General features: G+C 38.0%; 1 protein-coding gene across 50 annotated transcripts in view; it reads right to left on the bottom strand.

Annotated features, from left to right (window-relative positions):
• TTLL5 (tubulin tyrosine ligase like 5) overlaps positions 1-18825 on the bottom strand; it is a 349192-nt gene that overhangs the window by 62397 nt on the left and 267970 nt on the right. For 49 of the 50 annotated variants that reach the window (XR_011648300.1, XM_058293031.2, XM_071213776.1 and 46 more), the window contains one exon: positions 5566-5783. The exons of the other annotated variant lie outside the window; for it this stretch is intronic. Coding sequence is in view for 48 of the 49 variants with exons in the window: in XM_058293031.2 (XP_058149014.1) it covers positions 5566-5783 (218 nt within the window). In the remaining variant the exon portion in view is untranslated. The remainder of the gene's footprint in view (positions 1-5565; positions 5784-18825) is intronic. 50 annotated transcript variants of the gene reach the window in all.

An 18825-nucleotide genomic window follows, 5' to 3' on the forward strand; every position in this document is an offset into this window, starting at 1 on the left:
CATTTTTGTCTTTGTATACTTTTTCCTCAGAACTTTGGCAGAATTTGTGAAATTCATCTTTTACTTCACTAATTAAATCTCTATTCACTATGTTCAATCCAATTTTTCACTTAGCCATTTCTCATCTCCATGCAATCCTCTCCAATCTCATACTGCTTAGTCTTTCTTCATGAAAACTTTTTCTAGCTCTAGTTACAGATATATTTTACTCTTAAATTTTGTTGAGAACACACTAAATATTTTCTAAAATGTTTTCTTTCTTGATTAAACTTAATTCAGAGGTTGAAAGCTCCTCTGAATCTTCTCCATGGAGCCTTCTTTTAAGCTATACCATCTATTCCCAGAACCTAAATTTTTTCCGTATTTGAACTCATCCTTAGAGAAAAAAGCCTAAGCTTTGGCCATTAAAGGCTTATACTCATGGAGGAACTGACATGGATTCTATCAGAGGTTGGTATAAGTTCTTGACCAAATCTTTTAGAAAGGGATTTTCATGCTCAGATAAGAAAGGGAATGAAGAATGGGAAAAACCAACAGTTACTTGAGCATTTTAACAATCCAGCAGGCAGGTAGAGGAATAAGATTTTAATTTTAATGTAAATTACACATATATGAATCATAAAAGGAGGACCCACCATTCTATGACTCTCAAGTACCTCTCCTCCTCACTGGACATACACCCTAGTGGCAATTTTTAATGAGGTGGGATTGCTGATCACGGTCTATGCCAAAAGCAAACCCTAAGACCTCCTAGAGCCACCTTTGAGGTCCAGATATTGAGGCTTGGTAGAGGAAAGGCCTACTTACTGGTCCTGGCCCGTTTCTACTTCCAGGTTCTGCCCCTTAAAGACAGAGGCTATTATATGGGCTATTCTAGGTTTCCCACTAATTTCCTAGACTATACTCTCTCCAAGAGGCATTATGTAAGTCTTCAAAGTCGTTATGTAATCCAAGCCCTCCTGTTCTACATCTATCAGACATTTCCCCAAAACCTCTAGTATCAGAGTGGCACTAATTCTTCCTCCTTTTGAATATCTCATTGGTCATTTTAATGGCAAAATTAGTATAGAAAGGAGGGGAGTGAGTTCCCAAGTGCTTACATTACATTTTTCCAAAGGCAATATTTTAGGTTAATTATTCTGTTATTTGCTGTACAACAGGATGGATTTGAAAGGATTGGTGCAGGGTTTTGAAGTGAGTGGTCTACTGAGAAAACACTTTCAACAGGTTCCAGTTTTGAAGAAAACACTGAAGTCAACAGGTTCCAGTTTTGGCTCTGCCACTGACAGCCTGCTCTACTCATAGCCCTACACTATGCCTCTGTTTATCTTCCTGAATTAAAATTGTATGATTACATGTTTTGGAAATTCATAATTCAGAAAATCCTGTTATTTAAGTATAGATATGCCTCAGATTCAATCAAGTTTCTTTAAACTACTCAGTAATAAAAGGTTGAAAGGATGATATAAGATGGTTAACCTATAATATGACTTCCATGTCACACCAAGAATCTAATTATGGACCATTATAACTCCAGATCACTTTGTCCCAGAATCTTCACACGTTAATGACTCATATGTTAAAGAGATAAGCACATTTCTTTTCTTTACCTGATGCTTACTTTTGGATTCTGACACTGATCCCTGAGTATCTGCTGACCTCACCAAATGTTCAGCTTACAGTAATTGGAAGGTGGTTTTACCCAGCTGCTTGGCTCTTGATTGCTTTCCTCCCTCCTATTCCCAGCAGCCTTCAACACATACCACTGTCCTGGGTGCTGACATAGAACAGCCGTTACCTTCAATTTCCACTCAGATCACTCTGGTTCAAAATATCCTAAAACCTGAGTAAGGAAAGGTAATTCCACCTATTTAAAGACGAGCACTTTAGTTTAGTTTGGTGTTTCTTAAACAGTTTTCTTTCTTCAGAGAAATCTCCCAAGTAATAGCCGCTTTGACCCTCCCCTTCCAAATTCATTTCTAGCCCAAGTTTTGCCTATACACCTAGAAACTTCACTCTTTGCAGGGTTCTTTCTCCATAGTTCCTGGAGAGTATGATTCTGGCTCTGAAAAAAGAGAAGGTCATTTCAAGAAAGAGACAACTCAGATACATGTAGCTGTTCATAGGCTGTCATCCTTCTTGGTTCTGCTTGGAAGAAATGCCACAAATAGTTTAGAAAGGAAGATCTGAAGAGTTTGCTAAATTATGAAGTGTTGCAAACATTAGAGGGGAAAATCAAGAAAGGCTCTTGGTACTATGGAAAAGGTAAAAAAAAATCTAAATCATTCTCTTCACAGGACTGACAAAGTAGATTTTGCTAAAAAAATATATGTACTTGAGAACTATAACAAAGAAATGCTAAGGCAAGAGGAGAAGAAGAAAAAAGCATCAGGATTAAAAAACAAATGTGGTCATAAAAAGGCTTTCAATGGCATAGTCAGAAAACAAATTGTTTTGGTTAATTATTCAGTGGGGACAGTGGTTTTTGGTTCAGGGAAGCTGAAACCTTTAGAGGGAAAACGACTTGAATATAACCATAAAGAAATAGGACCCCACTGTTCTGATTCTCAACTCCCTTTGCACTAAAATCCAAATGACATTCCATCTTTTAAGTTCTATTGTTCTCTAAACTCAACCCTCTAGGATGTGGAAACTTTGATGCTCTTGGAAATTGTTTCTATATTTGTACAATGCCAACTCCAGTGCTAGGAGAAGTTTGAAGTTCAACCCAAAAACACAGGGTTTGGCATAGTCAAAAGCTCATTACAACTTCTCATTAGCTGCATCTCTTGGGACAGCCATGGCATTCCTGAGAGTGACTCAGTATCACCAGTCAGAACTGAGGGTTCCTGATTAATCTGAACTGAGTCCAAGTGGAGGCCACAATAAGCTTCAAGCAAATGAAGCAACATATCTTGCAGAAAGAAAGTTAAAAAATTACACAAACATTCCTGAAGTGCTATCTTAATATTAACCATAATAATACATAACGCACATTTAATTAGCACTTATTAAATACCAGGCACTTTTTTTGTATGCTTGATATTCATACATTCAATTATTTTTCTTAATAGCCTGGTAAATTATTATTGTTATTTCTATTTTAAACTAGGAAACTGAGCCACAGAGATGCTAAGTATTACTTGCTATGCTGGGTGGGAACATGAATTACTTTGGAACAGTAAGAAAATATTAACTGATACTCAGAATCCTGATTTCAGGAGCCATGGAAAGTTCCTCCAGATTTAAAATAACCTCATCAATCCAAATATAGTATGGAATTTAGTTAACAAAAATGTACCAAAGACAGTTTTTTTAGTATGATACACACTCTTCAAGTGTACCATGGCAAGGTAAGATATGAACAATGGGGAAAATTGAGTCAGGGGTACACTGGGACTCTGTGTACTATCTTTACAACTTTTCTGTAAAAGTATAAGTATTTTTTTAAAAAAAGTTTATTTAAAAAAAACAACTTGATCTGGAAGTTGTTCATTGAGTCAGTTAGATGAAAAACCATAAGATTCTTTGTACTAATAGAAGAGAATCTGAAAACAGCGAGGCCCTCAAGGACAGTGTACATTTTACATGTAAGTGAGAGAATGTTACGGTTTCCATTAGTGCTAACTTAGCTGCAGAGACTTGAGCTAGAGCTTTAAAGGCAAATTGGAAACTATTTCCTGGAACAATGCCTCACAGCATGCCTTTTGATACTTGGATTATATTTCTTAAATTCTGAAGAAATCTTTGCTTTTTTCCCCCCTTCTGTGCATTTTTGGTGCTGAGCTGTTTCCGGTTTTCCCACACTCCTGCCTGTCAGAGAGAAGAAACCACAAAAATGCAGCAGAGCAAAGTTTGTCCAAAGAGCTGCAATTCCATCTCAGGAGGCTGCAGGGCTCTCCTGCCAGCAGTGAGTGCAGGGCAGCAAGTGGCATCTTCAAATGTCCAGCCTGGCTGCCTCCTGAAGGAGCCCACTTCACCAGCAGAACAGTGGCCGCTTGGCCCCCGAGGGCTAGGCTATGATCAGAGAATCCATAAATAAAGATCACGCTAGCAAACTTGACAATCACGTCCAACTCACTCGTTTCCTAATTAACTGGGCTTTCCAAACCTGTGAAGGAGAGTGTGGCTTTTAGAATGCATTTGATGGTGACCAAAGCTTATTCAGTTTACACTGCGCCAAGCCTTGTTTAGATACTTGATGTATATTAGCCCTGTTAATATTTACTAACTGTCCTATGAAGTAGATACTCTTCCTTTGCCCACATTTTACAAATGAGGAAACTGATGCAGAGAGGTTAAGTCACTTGCCAAAGGCCTCAAAAGTTAGACTGGAGCTGGGATGTCTGGCTCCAGAGACTGCACCCTTGCGGGTTAGACTACTCTTTCTGGGGTGAGGGCACATGCAGCTTCCTTTCTATTTTGCCGTTGGCTTTCAACCATGAATTAATTGCAGCCTTCCTACCACCCTTCCCTAATTTCAACTATTCCTAGAAGAGTGCTTGGTACTTAGTAGATACTGAATAAGTATTTGCTGGATAACTGACTATTGGCAGCAATATAATTAAAACAGCTACAAGGGATTGTCTTCAATCCAAATCCAGAATTTGATACACCTTCCAAGATATAAAAAATAGTAACTGCTTTTTCTACATTTTAAGATTCTTTCTTACAAGAATTGACCTTGTGGAGGACAAATGAATGAGGAGACTTAATTAATAAGAGCCTGAGAAATACATAAATCCCCTTTAGGTGTCCATATTGCAGGGAATGCCTGCCTGCCTCTTTCAGAAATCTCTGAAAAGTTCTCCAATTTTAAACTGGAAAAAGGCTGCTAGAACCAATACCCTTTACCAACCTATTTCTAGCATAAAAAATGTCTGAAGGTAGAGTGAAGAATGTGACTTACAAATTTTAATTTAGGCAGGGAAATGTCTATTTCGATGTAAAAAAGGTAGACTACAAAAGGTATGAGAAACATTGTTCCTAAGAGGACCTGTAGACTAATGTCAATGAAGTTAACCCCCGCAATGAACTCTCAATCCCACATGTTCCGTTCAAATGCCTGAAAGTGAACAAACAAACGAGGAGGGATTTCATAGGAAACTGAAAAGATCTAAAGGTTTGGACCCTATAGAATGACCAAGAGATAATATATCCAGGAAAAAGTTTTCATTTCCCTTCTCTGAGCCCATACTTCAGGACTGTGATTGTAACCATTACCAGATAAGCAATCTGATTGTAGCTCCTGCCAGAGGCCCCAAGAGTTGGCTAGCACTGTAATCCTGAACTCTGCCAGCAGCTGGATCACCAGGGAACCTAAAGGAGCAGTGCCTTCCCCTCCCACAGATAGAGCCCCGGCATAGGCATGTTGCAATAGCTCCCAGGTGATTCTACTTTGTAGCCAGGATTGAGGACCAGAGTTATCCTTTATCCTGAATCAGGTGTTCTTGTTTTCAAGACTTTAGTACCAATTGCCTTGAAGGTTCAGTAAACGAAGAGTAGTATTAGCAGAGAATTTATATAACATAGAAGAAATGGAAAAGATGATTATAGAAGACTTACTTGGAACCCCTCTGGGATGTTGCCCTTCTGAACACTTGTTTGTGATTGGATGGGGGCTTGGGGACCAAGGAGGAAGAAGAACTTGGAGGTGGCACCACTTTTTGTGGCAGAGTGGTTGGTTTCTGGCCACTAGCTGTGGCACTTGAAATTCTGCAGCCTGCTCCATTATTCACTGTCCATAAATTGGAGTTAGGTAGTGTCTGGCTGCCAAAGATTGCCTACAAGAGAAAGAGGAAAAAGTGATCGACAGATCCCCTTCACAACCCATTTACTACATGTGAATAACTGGTTTATAATCCTGAAGTGGGCAAAAGGAAAAGGAAAACTGTTAAAATGAAGCACATTTTAAGGAAAAACTCCTGTAATGTGGCCAGCACAGGTCCAGAATCAGAGAAAGGGTGTCTCTTGAAGCAGAGAGTTTTGAAGGTCTTATTGAAAGTACACTGACCTAGGCATCAGGGCACATGGGTCCTACGTGCTGTTCCACAGGCGTGAATGAGAGAAGCAGTTGGTCTCTCTCAGTCTCAAGTTCCCTCATTGTTAAAGTCATTCACTGATTATTAAACGCCTCCTACTGGGTGTCACATGCTAGGAGTATAGACCAGAACAAAACTGATTTGAAGCTTAACTCAATTCCTACCCATGCAAAGAACTTTGAACTCCTCTAGGAGCTGTGCACATTTGAGGAAAGGGAAGAAGCCAGTGTGCCTAGGGCAGAGTGAGCAAAGGGAGAGTAGTGGAGAGACAAGAGGCTGAAACAGGAGCCAGGCACCGGATTATATGGCCTTGAGAGCTAGTTTTGTAATTTGGCATAGTAATACCTAATGGTCAACATAACATTTTACATTTGAAAACGCTTCCAAAGTAAAATTACTATAGGAATTCAAGTTACTATGTGAATAAAGATGAACATACAGGTACTTTTGCTCAGAGGAAAAGCCTACCAGGAAATAAAAACCTAGAAATCACTGCTTAAATATCACAAACACCAACAAATATTGATAGGCAGGACATAAATGCACACTTCTTCAAAAGGATGCCTAAAACTTCTGACAATTTATTTCCTTTATTAGAAATATTTCTGTGTATATCACAAACTTTATTACTGTCCTTCAACAATATTAACAGTCATTTCAATATGCATGCAATATAAAAGCTTTAAATGTGAAATCACATGAAGTGAAAATTATGATTGACAAAATACACAGCATTTATTTATTATTAAAAGGATTTCTAAATTGGCTCCCATTTATAGACACTATATTTAAACAGACATGGGAGAAATGGCATTTCCTCATGGCAAGATGAGATTCTCATGGGAAACACTTTCTTGATAGACATTCTTCCTAGTGTTTTGCCTTTTGTGAATTTTATTTTTTAACATTTAAAAGATCAACTAGGTAGCTTTAGTAAAATGCTAACCACCCCTACTACCCTCATGCCTTGGCCTGCCTCATTTCAGGGAAATGTGTGCAAAGTTTCTTTAGTAGGCAGATACGAGGCAACTTAAAGGGTTTGGGGCTGAGGAAATGTTTGATGGAGGTGCATTTTCAAGCTGACCAGCCTGAGCCCTTCCCCATTCTCTCTCTGCAAACCACATGAGGCAGAAATTGAAAACCTGTTAAATCCTCCCAATATCTGACCCAAAGAAGAGGAAGGAAGAAAGCCCCTGGGCAAAGCCAGGAGAGCAGGTCCATTAGAGTGTACCTGTGAGATGGTCCCAGGGGGACTGAGGAACCCTGACTGCTCCACAGGCCTTCCGAGGAGGACAAGTGACCAAAGTTTTTCCATCAAGCGCCAGGATTCTAAGACTGGCTCTAAAACAAACCCATTCTTTTCAGCCACTGTTTCCATAACAGAGGGACTTCAAATCTGTGGGAGAGACAGGAATGGGCTACACTGGCTTTCTTTTTTCTCCACTACATCCCAGTAAGTGAGCTTAGATGGGAAGAGGGCTTGAGATACGCCTCATTCAGGAATGGGAGAAGATCAGGTATCAGAATGAAGGCTGCAGAGTTCTACATTGAGCCATCCATAAACAAGTTCATAGTAGAATAGGAAAAACCACTGTTAGTAAAGTGCTCCTGGAAATGAAAACATTCTATATGGGGATAGGGCTGGTTGTGAGGGAACTGTCACCTGTAAGAATAACTATTCAGTAAGGGTTGCCATGGTGACAACTATTTTTCCAATTTCATTAAGGCATTTTGTTTTGTTTTGTCTGTGATCTTTCTGGGAACTCTAAATACAAGTAAAAGGATGAGTAAAAAAGGCAAGAGAAGAACAGTAAGTATAGCATGTTTCTATTTGTGTAAAAAAGAAAACAGAATACAAAAACACACACACATATATATGTATCTGCACAGAACAATTCTGGAAGCATTTATAAAAACTGGAAACCTCCATGGAGAAGAAATGGTTAGCTAGGGGCAAGGGTGGGAGGGATACAAATATTTTATGTATCATCTGTACCTTTTAAATTTGGTACTGTTTGTGTGCTTATTTCAAAAATAAAATCAATTACTAAAAAGTCAAAAGGCAGTGAAGTTCTGATAACATTTAGGCAAGTAGAAAATTTACTCTGAGTACAAGTCAAAATGACACCCAAATTTCAACCACCTGGGGATAGGATCTACTCAATTCTCTCCAGTAGAAATAATCTTTTTCCCTTCCCAACACTTAAAAAAAATTTATTTGTATGTCTGTTAACACATGTAGCATATTCTACCTTGTATGTATCTTTTCCCTTCCTTTTGGACAAAACACTCTGGCAATGGTGGATTTGATTCTGATTACTTTTTCTTTTACACACAGTACCTGGTAGAATACCTTGTGCATAAAAGGTGCTTCATAAACATTTACCCAACGAATGAAAAAAATAAACTACACCAACTTTTATGAGCAAAAAATAAATTTCTAAATAGGTGAATGTTTACATATAGATGTACTCTTATAATAGGATCACTCCATGTGCTTTATACAGTACCTGAAGTAGGTTATTTTCAACTCATTAAACAGGCAGAAAATGGAAGTAAGCCCTTTTGCAGACCCCAGACAAAGAAGTCCAACTTTCTTAGCCACATAGTTGGTGGAAGGACTTTAGACACTGATGTTCTGTACTAATAAGATAAGACTTTACCTCAAACAATAAAATAAGTTAGGGACACATTGCTTAGGAGACTGCCACTTGGCCAGAAACTATCACCTTTACCCTTCTTCCTACTAATACACCTACAGTTTTGTTTAGGCAATAACGTGTCAGCTAAAAAATTACATTTTCTAGTCTCTCCTGTACCTAGAGAGAGCCATGTGACACAGTTAGGGTCAATGAGGTATAAGCAGAAATTTCTAGGTCCAGTTTCTAGGAAAGCTCTTTAAAGGGAGTAGACTTGGTTACTACATACCTTTTGCTCTCCAGTAGTCTTCTTCCCACCCAGGACTTAGCTAGCTAGAGGTGGACAGCCATAATGCAACCATGAAGTGATCATGATGGTAAAAGCTATTCACTAAGGACTGCAGAGGAGAAAGACTGAAGGAGCTTGGGTTTCTGGTTGGCACAATGGAATTGCAATACCAACCTTGGAGAGCTTATCTCTAGATATATGGAGAAAAAATGAGTTTCTAACTTTAACTTTAACCCATTGAGGTGGGGGGTAGGGGGAAAGGGTTCTATTATATGCAGCCAAATGATATGAGCAATAATTCTCTACAACAGATTCAAGCTTAAGCCTCAATGTAATACAAACATCCTGTATCTCAAAAGGCAAATACTCTTTCCAAATATAGTAAAAAGTTTCTAGGTTGCAACCTGTGGTTTGACACTCATTCTCGAATATACTGAGTGGATTAAGAAATGACTATACTTCTATACCATCCAAAACCCCAAAGAGTCAGAATGTTGACAAGTCTCCAGGTGTTTCACCAAAGCCTAGGCTAAGTGAGTTGGGATAAAAGCAATCAGGTCTGATAAGTAGAAATCCAGAATAACATTCAGCAGTGTTAAAAGCAGATATATAACTGGATATGTTTTAAACTAGTGGCAGAAATCAGCCTTTCCAGGTCCCCCCTCACCACCTCCCAGCCTGAACTGGCCCAATCCTACAGCTCCACCAACTATAAATCACAAGAACTGTTAGGCCTCATGTTCATGACTTGTCAAAACAGGACAAAGGAATTATATGAAGTTCTCTCCATATAATTCCTAAGAAATGTGAGATTTGCATATACAATAATAGCCCTCTGTATTTATGGGTTAACAACGCAGGAATGGGGACTTCACTGTCATCGCTCCATGTCCTAGGAATGTGAGGGTTGCAAAAGCACCGGACTCTACTCGAGACCTGGTCAACATATACATGACTTTTGCTTCTTTATCGGGTGTGGGAAACAGCCATTCTACAGCAAGGAGACTTGAAGAAAACCACAGTTTGAGGGTTGGCTTGGCCCCAGGCAAAAGACTGGAAAGCCCGCCTTCTCCCACAACAGATGGGTACTCGTGGGTGGGAAGGAAAAATTTCTGATAGACAGAACACAGACTGCAACTTGGAAGGTTTCAGGGGAGCAAAATCTGGGCTCTCTTACTAGAAAGATTATACTGTTCAGAGATTAATTCTGGGAGGTGTTTTTTTTTTTTTTTTAAATTCTGTCCAGAAAAACACTCCTCCTTTTAGCCTTCACCCATGCTTCTTGGTGATGGACCAGAGCTGGATGGCTTTTGGTAGTGAAATAATTCACTAAATTCATTTTACCCTAACTAAAAGTTCCTATTACATATTATACAAACCACTTCTAGTATGTTTCATTCTGGCAGCTAAAGTGCTGGGATGGTACATTTTCCTAAGCATATATTTTAAGTCACTAATCACTCAACTTTATTACAACCTGGCCAAAGGCAAGAGCTATTCAAGGAAGACAACACCTGAATTTTGGGGAACCATATGATGTTGTAAAAACCTCAGAGCCAAGGTAAGGGTGAGAGTAGCGGTTTCTATCTTGGCAACAGCAAGCTTCCAAATGGCCTTTGTTTCATATTGTAGAGTTCTTGGCTGTCTTCCAGTCACGATGTTAGTCAGCTGAAACAAGACTGGGGACTGAGTAAGAGAAAAAGAGTATAACTCTTGGTACTTCTATGAAGCACTGGGCAGTGTTATGACCACAACAGGGATGGGGCAGAAACCCAGAAGATGCTACTTTCATACAGAGAGAGACACATCAGCTGAGACAGCACATTGCGCTGTCCTCTGGCTTAGACTTATCTCTAAAACCAACCAATACTCTCCTTTTCCTTTAGGAACTAGGAAAAGGGGTTCTTACTAGTTCAAATGATCTGAAGGATGCAAATACAGGTGCTTACCTGAACAAAAAAATTTAAGAGAAACTTATTCACCAACCAGCTCAAACTAATGTGCTTCAGACTGTCTCCAAATCAACTTTATTTGCTAACATTTGAGAAGCAATGCAGGCAACTAAAAACAGATATTCAAATATATTCATGAGCTTCAGCCTCCTTCATCTAACCAAACTGAAGATACCTTTGGAAGACTCTGAGTTGGTCTTTTCAACAGTATTGAGACACTTGTATTGCCCTTAGGCAGGGAGTGCAAACCCAACCAAGCGGCAGCTGGCTAAGGCCAGGGCTGCAGCCTAAGACCATGAAACCCATCAAAACGAACTCGTCCTAACATATCACATTTATGACCTTCCCTCATGTGCACCTACCTCTGCCCACTCCCCCCATTCTAACAACAGAATCAGCTACAGTACAAAGCTGACCTTCTGATGGCAACTTGAGGTCTATATGGAGTGCTTTGCTTTCCATTTCATTTATCTCCCTCAATGCCAGCAGAAAGCGTTTGACCACTGATCTCATTCTCTTTCTCTGTCTCTCTCACATACACAGTTGGGAGCCTGAAGATTTTTCTTCTTTTATTGAAACACTTTAATTTTTTAAATACATGTTCATTAGAAAAATGAAAATGGGTTTAAAAGTTCTTTCTGATTCCACTCTCAGAGATAAATAACCTCTGTTAACATTTAGACATTTTTCTATGTATATACACGTATTTTGGTGTGCCTACAAAAGATGGGATCCTACATTATCCAATGTTTTATAGCCTGTTTATTTCACTCATATCTACTTTGAGCATTTTTCGTATCTATAAAAGTAGATCTAGAAAACTTTTTAAAATAAATTTTATTGAAGTATATCATTCATATACAAACATGCATAAATGGATAATAAAATATAAGAATTTATAAAACAAACATGTATATCATTATACAAGGCTCCCATACATATCCCCACCACCAACACCTTACACTGTTGTGAAACATTTGTTACAAGTTATGATAGAGCATTGCCAAATATTACTACTCACTATAGCCCATATCTTACATTTGGTGTATTTCCCCCCAACCCACCCAATTATTAACACCCTATATTATATATTTGTTATCATTCTCATATTTGTCCTGCTAACCACAGTCCATCAGCCACCACTGGATTCCCTGTGTTTTACAGTCCCATGCTTTGTACAATCCAATCCATTCAAGGTGTACATTCAGTGGCTCTCATTTTTCATCACAGAGTTGTGCTGTCATCACCTCTGTCAATTTTTTTATTATAATTATTTTTTAAAGATTTTTAAAAATTTATTTCTCTCCCCTCCCCCTCTTCCAGTTGTCTGCTTTCTGTGTCCATTTGCTGTGTGTTCTTCTGTGACCGCTTCTATCCTTATCAGCGGCACAGGGTATCTGTGTTTCTTTTTGTTGCCTCATCTTGTTGTGTCAGCTCTCCATGTGTGCGGCGCCATTCCTGGGCAGGCTGCACTTTCCTTTGCACTGGATGGCTCTCCTTACGGGGTGCACTCCTTCCGCGTTGGCTCCCCTATGCGGGGGACACCCTGGCATGGCAGGGCACTCCTTGTGCACACCAGCACTGTGCATGGGCCAGCTCCACACGGGTCTAGGAGGCCCGGGGTTTGAACCGCAGACCTCCCATGGGGTAGCTGGACGCCCTATCCATTGGGCCAAATCTGCTTCCCACCTCTGTCAATTTTAGATCATTAGAAAACTTTTTAACAGATGCATATTTTCTATTTGATTTTCACAACTTACTTAACTAATCACTACTAGTAGAATACTATAAATTGACACATTGATGTTGATCTATATTTATAGCTATGGAACTATGTTCATACAGATTTTTTTAAAATGTATTTTTTAGTAAAGTATATCTTTCATACATGAACATGCATAAACAAAAAGTGTATAAAGATTTTGAACTTAAAAAATAAACATACATAACATCATACAGGAGTCTCATACCTCACCCCTCCACCAACACTTTGCATTGTTGTGAAACATTTGTTACAAACTATGCAAGAGCATCGTCAAAATATTACTACTAACTATAGTCCCTATCTTACATTTGGTATATTTTCCCCCCAACCCACCATATTTTTAAAATATATTTTTTTATCACAGAGGATGTGAACTTGCAAAATAATCATACACATGTATAGAATTCCCATACAATACCCTTTCACCAACACACCATACCACAGTGGAACATTTGTTACACATAATGAGATAATATCATCAGACTATTACCACCAATCATGGTCCATAGCATATATTTGGCAAACTTTTTCCATACACCTCTATTATCAACACATTACATCTTTGGCATTGATGCAAAAATATTATAGTACTGCTGTTAACCACAGTCTATAGGTCACGCCAATTGTAGTTTTCCCATGCTTTTGCACATTCCAATTACCCTGCAATATGGATGTACATCTGTTCTAGCTCAGAAGGACACTCTTGCATTTGTAACCTCAACCACAATTCTCATCCACCTCTGCATTCACTGTTATTCAGTCCCAAGATTATTCTTTAGTTTTCTTTCATGTGACATTTACTTCCCCAGTCTACACTTTTCAGTCACAATCCCTTTAATAAACCAGTTGCTACTCACTGTATTGTGTTACCATCAACTCTATCCATTTCCATACTTTTACAGTCAAGTCAATTAAAACATCTACATACATTAACATCAGTAGTTCTTCTCAACCTTCCTCTTATTTCTGAATAACCTATACTCTAGGGTTTAACTCCAAGTGTTTATACTTCATATTTAGTTCATATTAATGAGACTATGTAATATTTGTCCTTTTGTGTCTGGCTTACTTTGCTTAGAACAATGTCTTCAAGATTCACCCATGTTATCATGTGTCCCAATTTCATCTATTCTTACTGCAGTATAGTATTCCATTGTATACATTAACCGCATTTTGTTTATCCATTCATTGGTTGATAGATACTTGGGTTCTTTCCATCTTTTGGCAACTGTGGATAATGCCGCTATGCACATCGGTGTGCAGATGTTGGTTTGTGTCATAGTTTTTAGTTCTTTTGGATATATTCCTAGCAGAGGAACTGCTGGATCATATGGCATTTCTATATTTAGCTTTCTGAGGAACTGCCAAACTGTCTTCCAGAGAGGCTGCACAATTTTACAATCCCATCAACAGTGAAGGAGTGTTCCTATTTCTCTACATCCTCTTCAGCACTTATGGTCGTCTTGTTTTTTAATAGTGCCCATTCTATGTGGTGTTAGATGATATCTCATTGTTGTTTTGATTTGCATTTTCCTAATAGCTAGTGATAAGGAACCTTTTTTCATGTGCTTTTTTGGCCATTTGTATTTCCTCTTTGGAGAAATGTCTATTTAAATTTTTTGCCTATTTTTAAATTGTATTGCTTGGTCTTTTATTGTTGAGTTGTATGATCTCTTTATATAGAATGGAAATCAAACCCTTATCAGATATGTGGTTTCCAAATATTGTCTCCCATTGGATGGGCTGCCTTTTCATTTTCTTGATGAAGTCCTTTGAATCAAAGAAGTGTTCACATTTGTGGAGGTCTCATTTATCCATGTTTTCTTTTGTCGTTCATGCTTTTGTGTAAATTTTAAGAATCTACCACCTACCACCAGGTCTTGAAGATGTTTCCCTGCATTTTCTTCTAGGAGTTTTATTGTATTTGCTTTTATATTTAGGTCTTTGATCCATTATGAGTTAATTTTTGTATAAGGTATGAGATGGGGTCATCTTTCTTTCTTTTGGCTATAGATATCCAGTTCTCCCAGCACCATTTTTTGAATAGACGGTTCTGTCCCTGCTGGGTGGGTTTTAAGGCTTGTCAAAAATCACTTAGCCAGAGATGTGAGGGTCTGTTTCTGAACCATCAATTCAGTTCCATTGGTCTATGTGTCTATCTTTATGCCAATACCATGCTGTTTTTACCACTGTAGATAGGTAATATGATTTAAAGTCTGAAAGTAAGAGTCCTCCAACTTCACTTTTCCTTTTTAAGATGTTTCTGACTATTTGGGGCCTTTTACCCTTCCAAATAAATTTCATAATTGTTGTTTTCCATTTGTTTAAAAAATGCTGGTGGAATTTTTATTGGGATTGCATTAAATGTGTATATCATTTTGGGTAGAATTGACATTTTAATGATATTTAGTCTTTCAATTGTGAGCATGAAATGCTCCTCCAATTATTTAGGTAGTTTTAAAATTTCTTTTAGCAATGCATTATAGTTTTCTGCATACAAGTGCTTTACATCCTTGGTTAAGTTTATTCCTAAATATTTGCTTTTTTTAGTTGCTATTGTAAATGGAATTTTTTTTACAAATTCCCTTTTTTTTACTTTCTCCTCAGATTGCGCATTAGCAGTATGTAGAAACACTACTGATTTTTGCATATTGGTCTTGTATCCTGACACTAGTGAAATAATTTATTAACTCTGGCAGCTTTGTTGTAGATTTTTTGGGACTTTCTAGTTATAGGATCATATCATCTGCAAATAGTGAAAATTGTATTTCTTCCTTTCTAATTTGGATGTCTTTTATTTCTTTTTCTTGCCTGACTGCTCTAGCTAGAACTTCTAGCCTATATTGAACAACAGTAGTGACAATGGGCATCCTTGTCTTGTCCCTGATATCAACAGGAAAGCTTTCAGTCTTTCACCATTGAGTACAATGTTAGCTGTAGGTTTTCCATATATGGCCTTTATCATGTTGAGAAAGTTACCTTCATTTCCTATCTTTTGTAGTATTTTTATCAAGAAAGGATGCTGTATTTTGTCAAATGCCTTTTCTGCATCAATTAATATGATCATGTGAATTTTCTTCTTTGATTTATTACTGTGGTGTATTATCCTGATTGATTTTCTTGTGTTGAACCACCCTTGCATGCCTGGTATAAAACCCACTTGATTATGATGAATAATTCTTTTACTGTGCTGTTGGATTTGATTAGCAATTATTTTATTGAGGATTTTTGCATCTGTATTCATTAGAGATATGGGTCTGTAATTTTCTTTTTTCGTAATATCTTTATCTGGCTTTGGTAGTAGGGTGATATTGGCTTCATAGAATGATTTTGTTAGTGTTTCTTCTTGTTCAATATTTTGGAAGAGATTGTGTAAGATTGGTATTTAAATCTTCTTTGAATTCTTGGTAGAACTTCCCTGTGAAACCATCTGGTCCTGGGCTTTTCATTTTGGGAAGCTGTTTGATGACTGTTTCAACCTCTTCACTTTTGGTTGGTTTGGTGAGGTCATCTATTTCTTCGAGGGTCAGTGTAGGTTTGTACATTCCTAGAAATTTTTCCATTTCATCTACATTGTCTAATTTTTGATCATAAGGCTGTTCATAGCATCCTCTTATGATCTCTTATTTCTGTGGGGTGAGTAGTAATGTTCCCATTTTCATTTTTTATTTCATTTATTTGCACCTTCTCTTTTTTCTTAATCAGTCTAGCTAAGGGTTAGTTGATGTTGTTAAGCTTCTCAAAGAACCAACTTTTGGTTTTGCTCATTCTCTCTATTGTTCTTTTTAATCTCAATTTCATTTTTTTCTGCTCTGATATTTGTTATTTCCTTCCTTCTAATTGCTTTGGGATTAGTTTGCTCTTCTTTTTCTAGTTCCTCCAGCTGTGTAGTTAGGTTGATTTTAGCTCTTTCTTCTTTTTTAATGTAAGCACTGAGGGCTATAAATTTTTCTCTTAACACTGCCTTTGCTGCATCCCATAGGTTCTGATATGTTGTGTTCTCATTGACATTTGTCTTGAGATATTTATTTCTCTTAAAATTTCTTTTTTGACCCACTGATTATTTTAGAGTGTGTTGTTTAATCTCCACACATATGTGAATTTTCCCTTTTTCTGCCACTTGTGGATTTCCAACTTTATTCCATTATGATCAAAGAAAGTGCTTTGTATAATTGTGATTTTGTTGAATTTATTGAGATTTGCTTTGTGACCCAACATACGGTCTGACCTGGAGAAAGATCCACGAGCACTTGAAAAGAATGTTTATCCTGCTGTTTTGGGGGGCAATGTCCTATATATGTCTATTAGGTTTAGTCCATTTATCATATTATTCAAACTCTCTGTTTCTTTATTGATCCTCTGCCCAGATGTTTTATCCAGTGCTGAAAGTATTATATTGAAGTTTCTAACTATTATTGTAGAGATGTCTATTTCTCCCTTCAGTTTTGCCAGTATTTGCCTCATTTATTTTGGGGCATCCTGGTAGATGCATATGCATTTTTGATTGTTATTTCTTCCTGATGAATCATCCCTTTTATTAATATGTAATGTCCTTCCTTGCCTCTAGTAACAGTTTTGCTTTTAAAGTCTATATCATCTGATAGAAGTATAGCTACCCCAGCTTTTTTTTTGGTTACTGCATGCATATAATATCTTTTTCCAACTTTTCACTTTCAATCTCTTGGTATCTTTGGGTCTAAGGTGAGTCTCTTGCAGACAGCATATAGATGGCTCATATTTTCTTATCCATTCCACCAGTATGTGTCTTTTGATTAGGGAGTTTAATCCATTAATATTCAATGTTATTGCTGTAAAGGCAGTTCTTATTTCATCCATTTTGATCTTTGCATTTTATTTGTCATTTTATTTTTGACATTTTTAGTTACTGCTACTGATACAGCCATCATTTCTAGACTCTCATTCAAGCCTCTTTCTCTTGCCTTTTCTTTTCCCTTTAGTATTTCCTGCAAAGCCTGTCTTTTTGTTATAAACTCTCTCAGTTGCTGTTTATCTGTGAATATTCTAATCTAGCCCTCATTTTTGAAAGATAATCTTACCGGATCTAAAATTCTTGGCTGGCAGTTTTTCTCTTGCAGTATCTTAAATATATCATACCACTACCTTCTTGCCTCCATGGTTTCTGATGAGAAATCAGGACTTCACCTTATTGGGTATCCCTTATATAGTATGCATTGTTTTTCTCTTGCTGCTCTCAGAATTCTCTTTGTCTTTGGCATTTGACCTTCTGATTAGTATGTGTCTCGGAGTTCACTATTCAGATTTTTTTGGATGGGAGTATGTTGTGCTTCTTGGACACGGATGTCTATGTCCTTCAATAGGTTTGGGAAATTTTCCACCGTTATTTCTTCAAATATTACTTCTGCACCTCTTCCCTTTTCTTCTCCTTCTGGGACACCCATGACATGTAGGTCTCTTGCTGTCATTTAGTTCCAAGACCCTGTTCAATTTTTTCCATTCTTTTCTTCATCTGTTCCTTTGTATGTTCACTTTTGGAGGCCATGTCTTTGAGCTCACCAATCCTTTCTTCTGCTTCCTCAAATCGGCTGTTATATGCCTCCAGTGATATTTTTAAATTTCATTTATTGCACCTTTCATTTCTATAAGGTCTGCTATTTTTCTATATATGCTTTCAAATTCTTCTTTGTGCTCCCCCAGTGCCTTTTTTTTTTTTAAGATTTATTTTTTCTCTACCCTTCCTCCCCCTCTCCCTTTGTCTGCTTTCTTGTGTCCATTCACTGTGTGTTCTTCTGTGTCCACTTGCATTCTCAGAGGCACCGGAATCTGTCTCTTTTTTTGTTACATCATCTTGCTGCGTCAGCTCTCCGTGTGTGCAGTGCCACTTCTGGGTGGGCTGCACTTTTTTTGTGCAAGGTGGCTTTCCTTGCGGGGTGCACTCCTTGCCCATGGGGCTCCCCTATGTGGGGGACACCCCTGCATGGCATGGCACTCCTTGAACACAGCAGCAGTGCACACAGGCCAGCTCACCACATGGGCCAGGAGGCCCTGGGTTCGAACGCTGGACCTCCTATATGGAAGGCAGACACTCTATCAGTTAAGCCACCAGGGCCTTCTTAATATCCTTAATCTCTTTAGTCATCTCATTGAATTTATTAAGGAG

The sequence above is a fragment of the Dasypus novemcinctus genome, chromosome 3 (assembly GCF_030445035.2).
Source record: "Dasypus novemcinctus isolate mDasNov1 chromosome 3, mDasNov1.1.hap2, whole genome shotgun sequence".
NCBI classification, from domain to species: domain Eukaryota; kingdom Metazoa; phylum Chordata; class Mammalia; order Cingulata; family Dasypodidae; genus Dasypus; species Dasypus novemcinctus.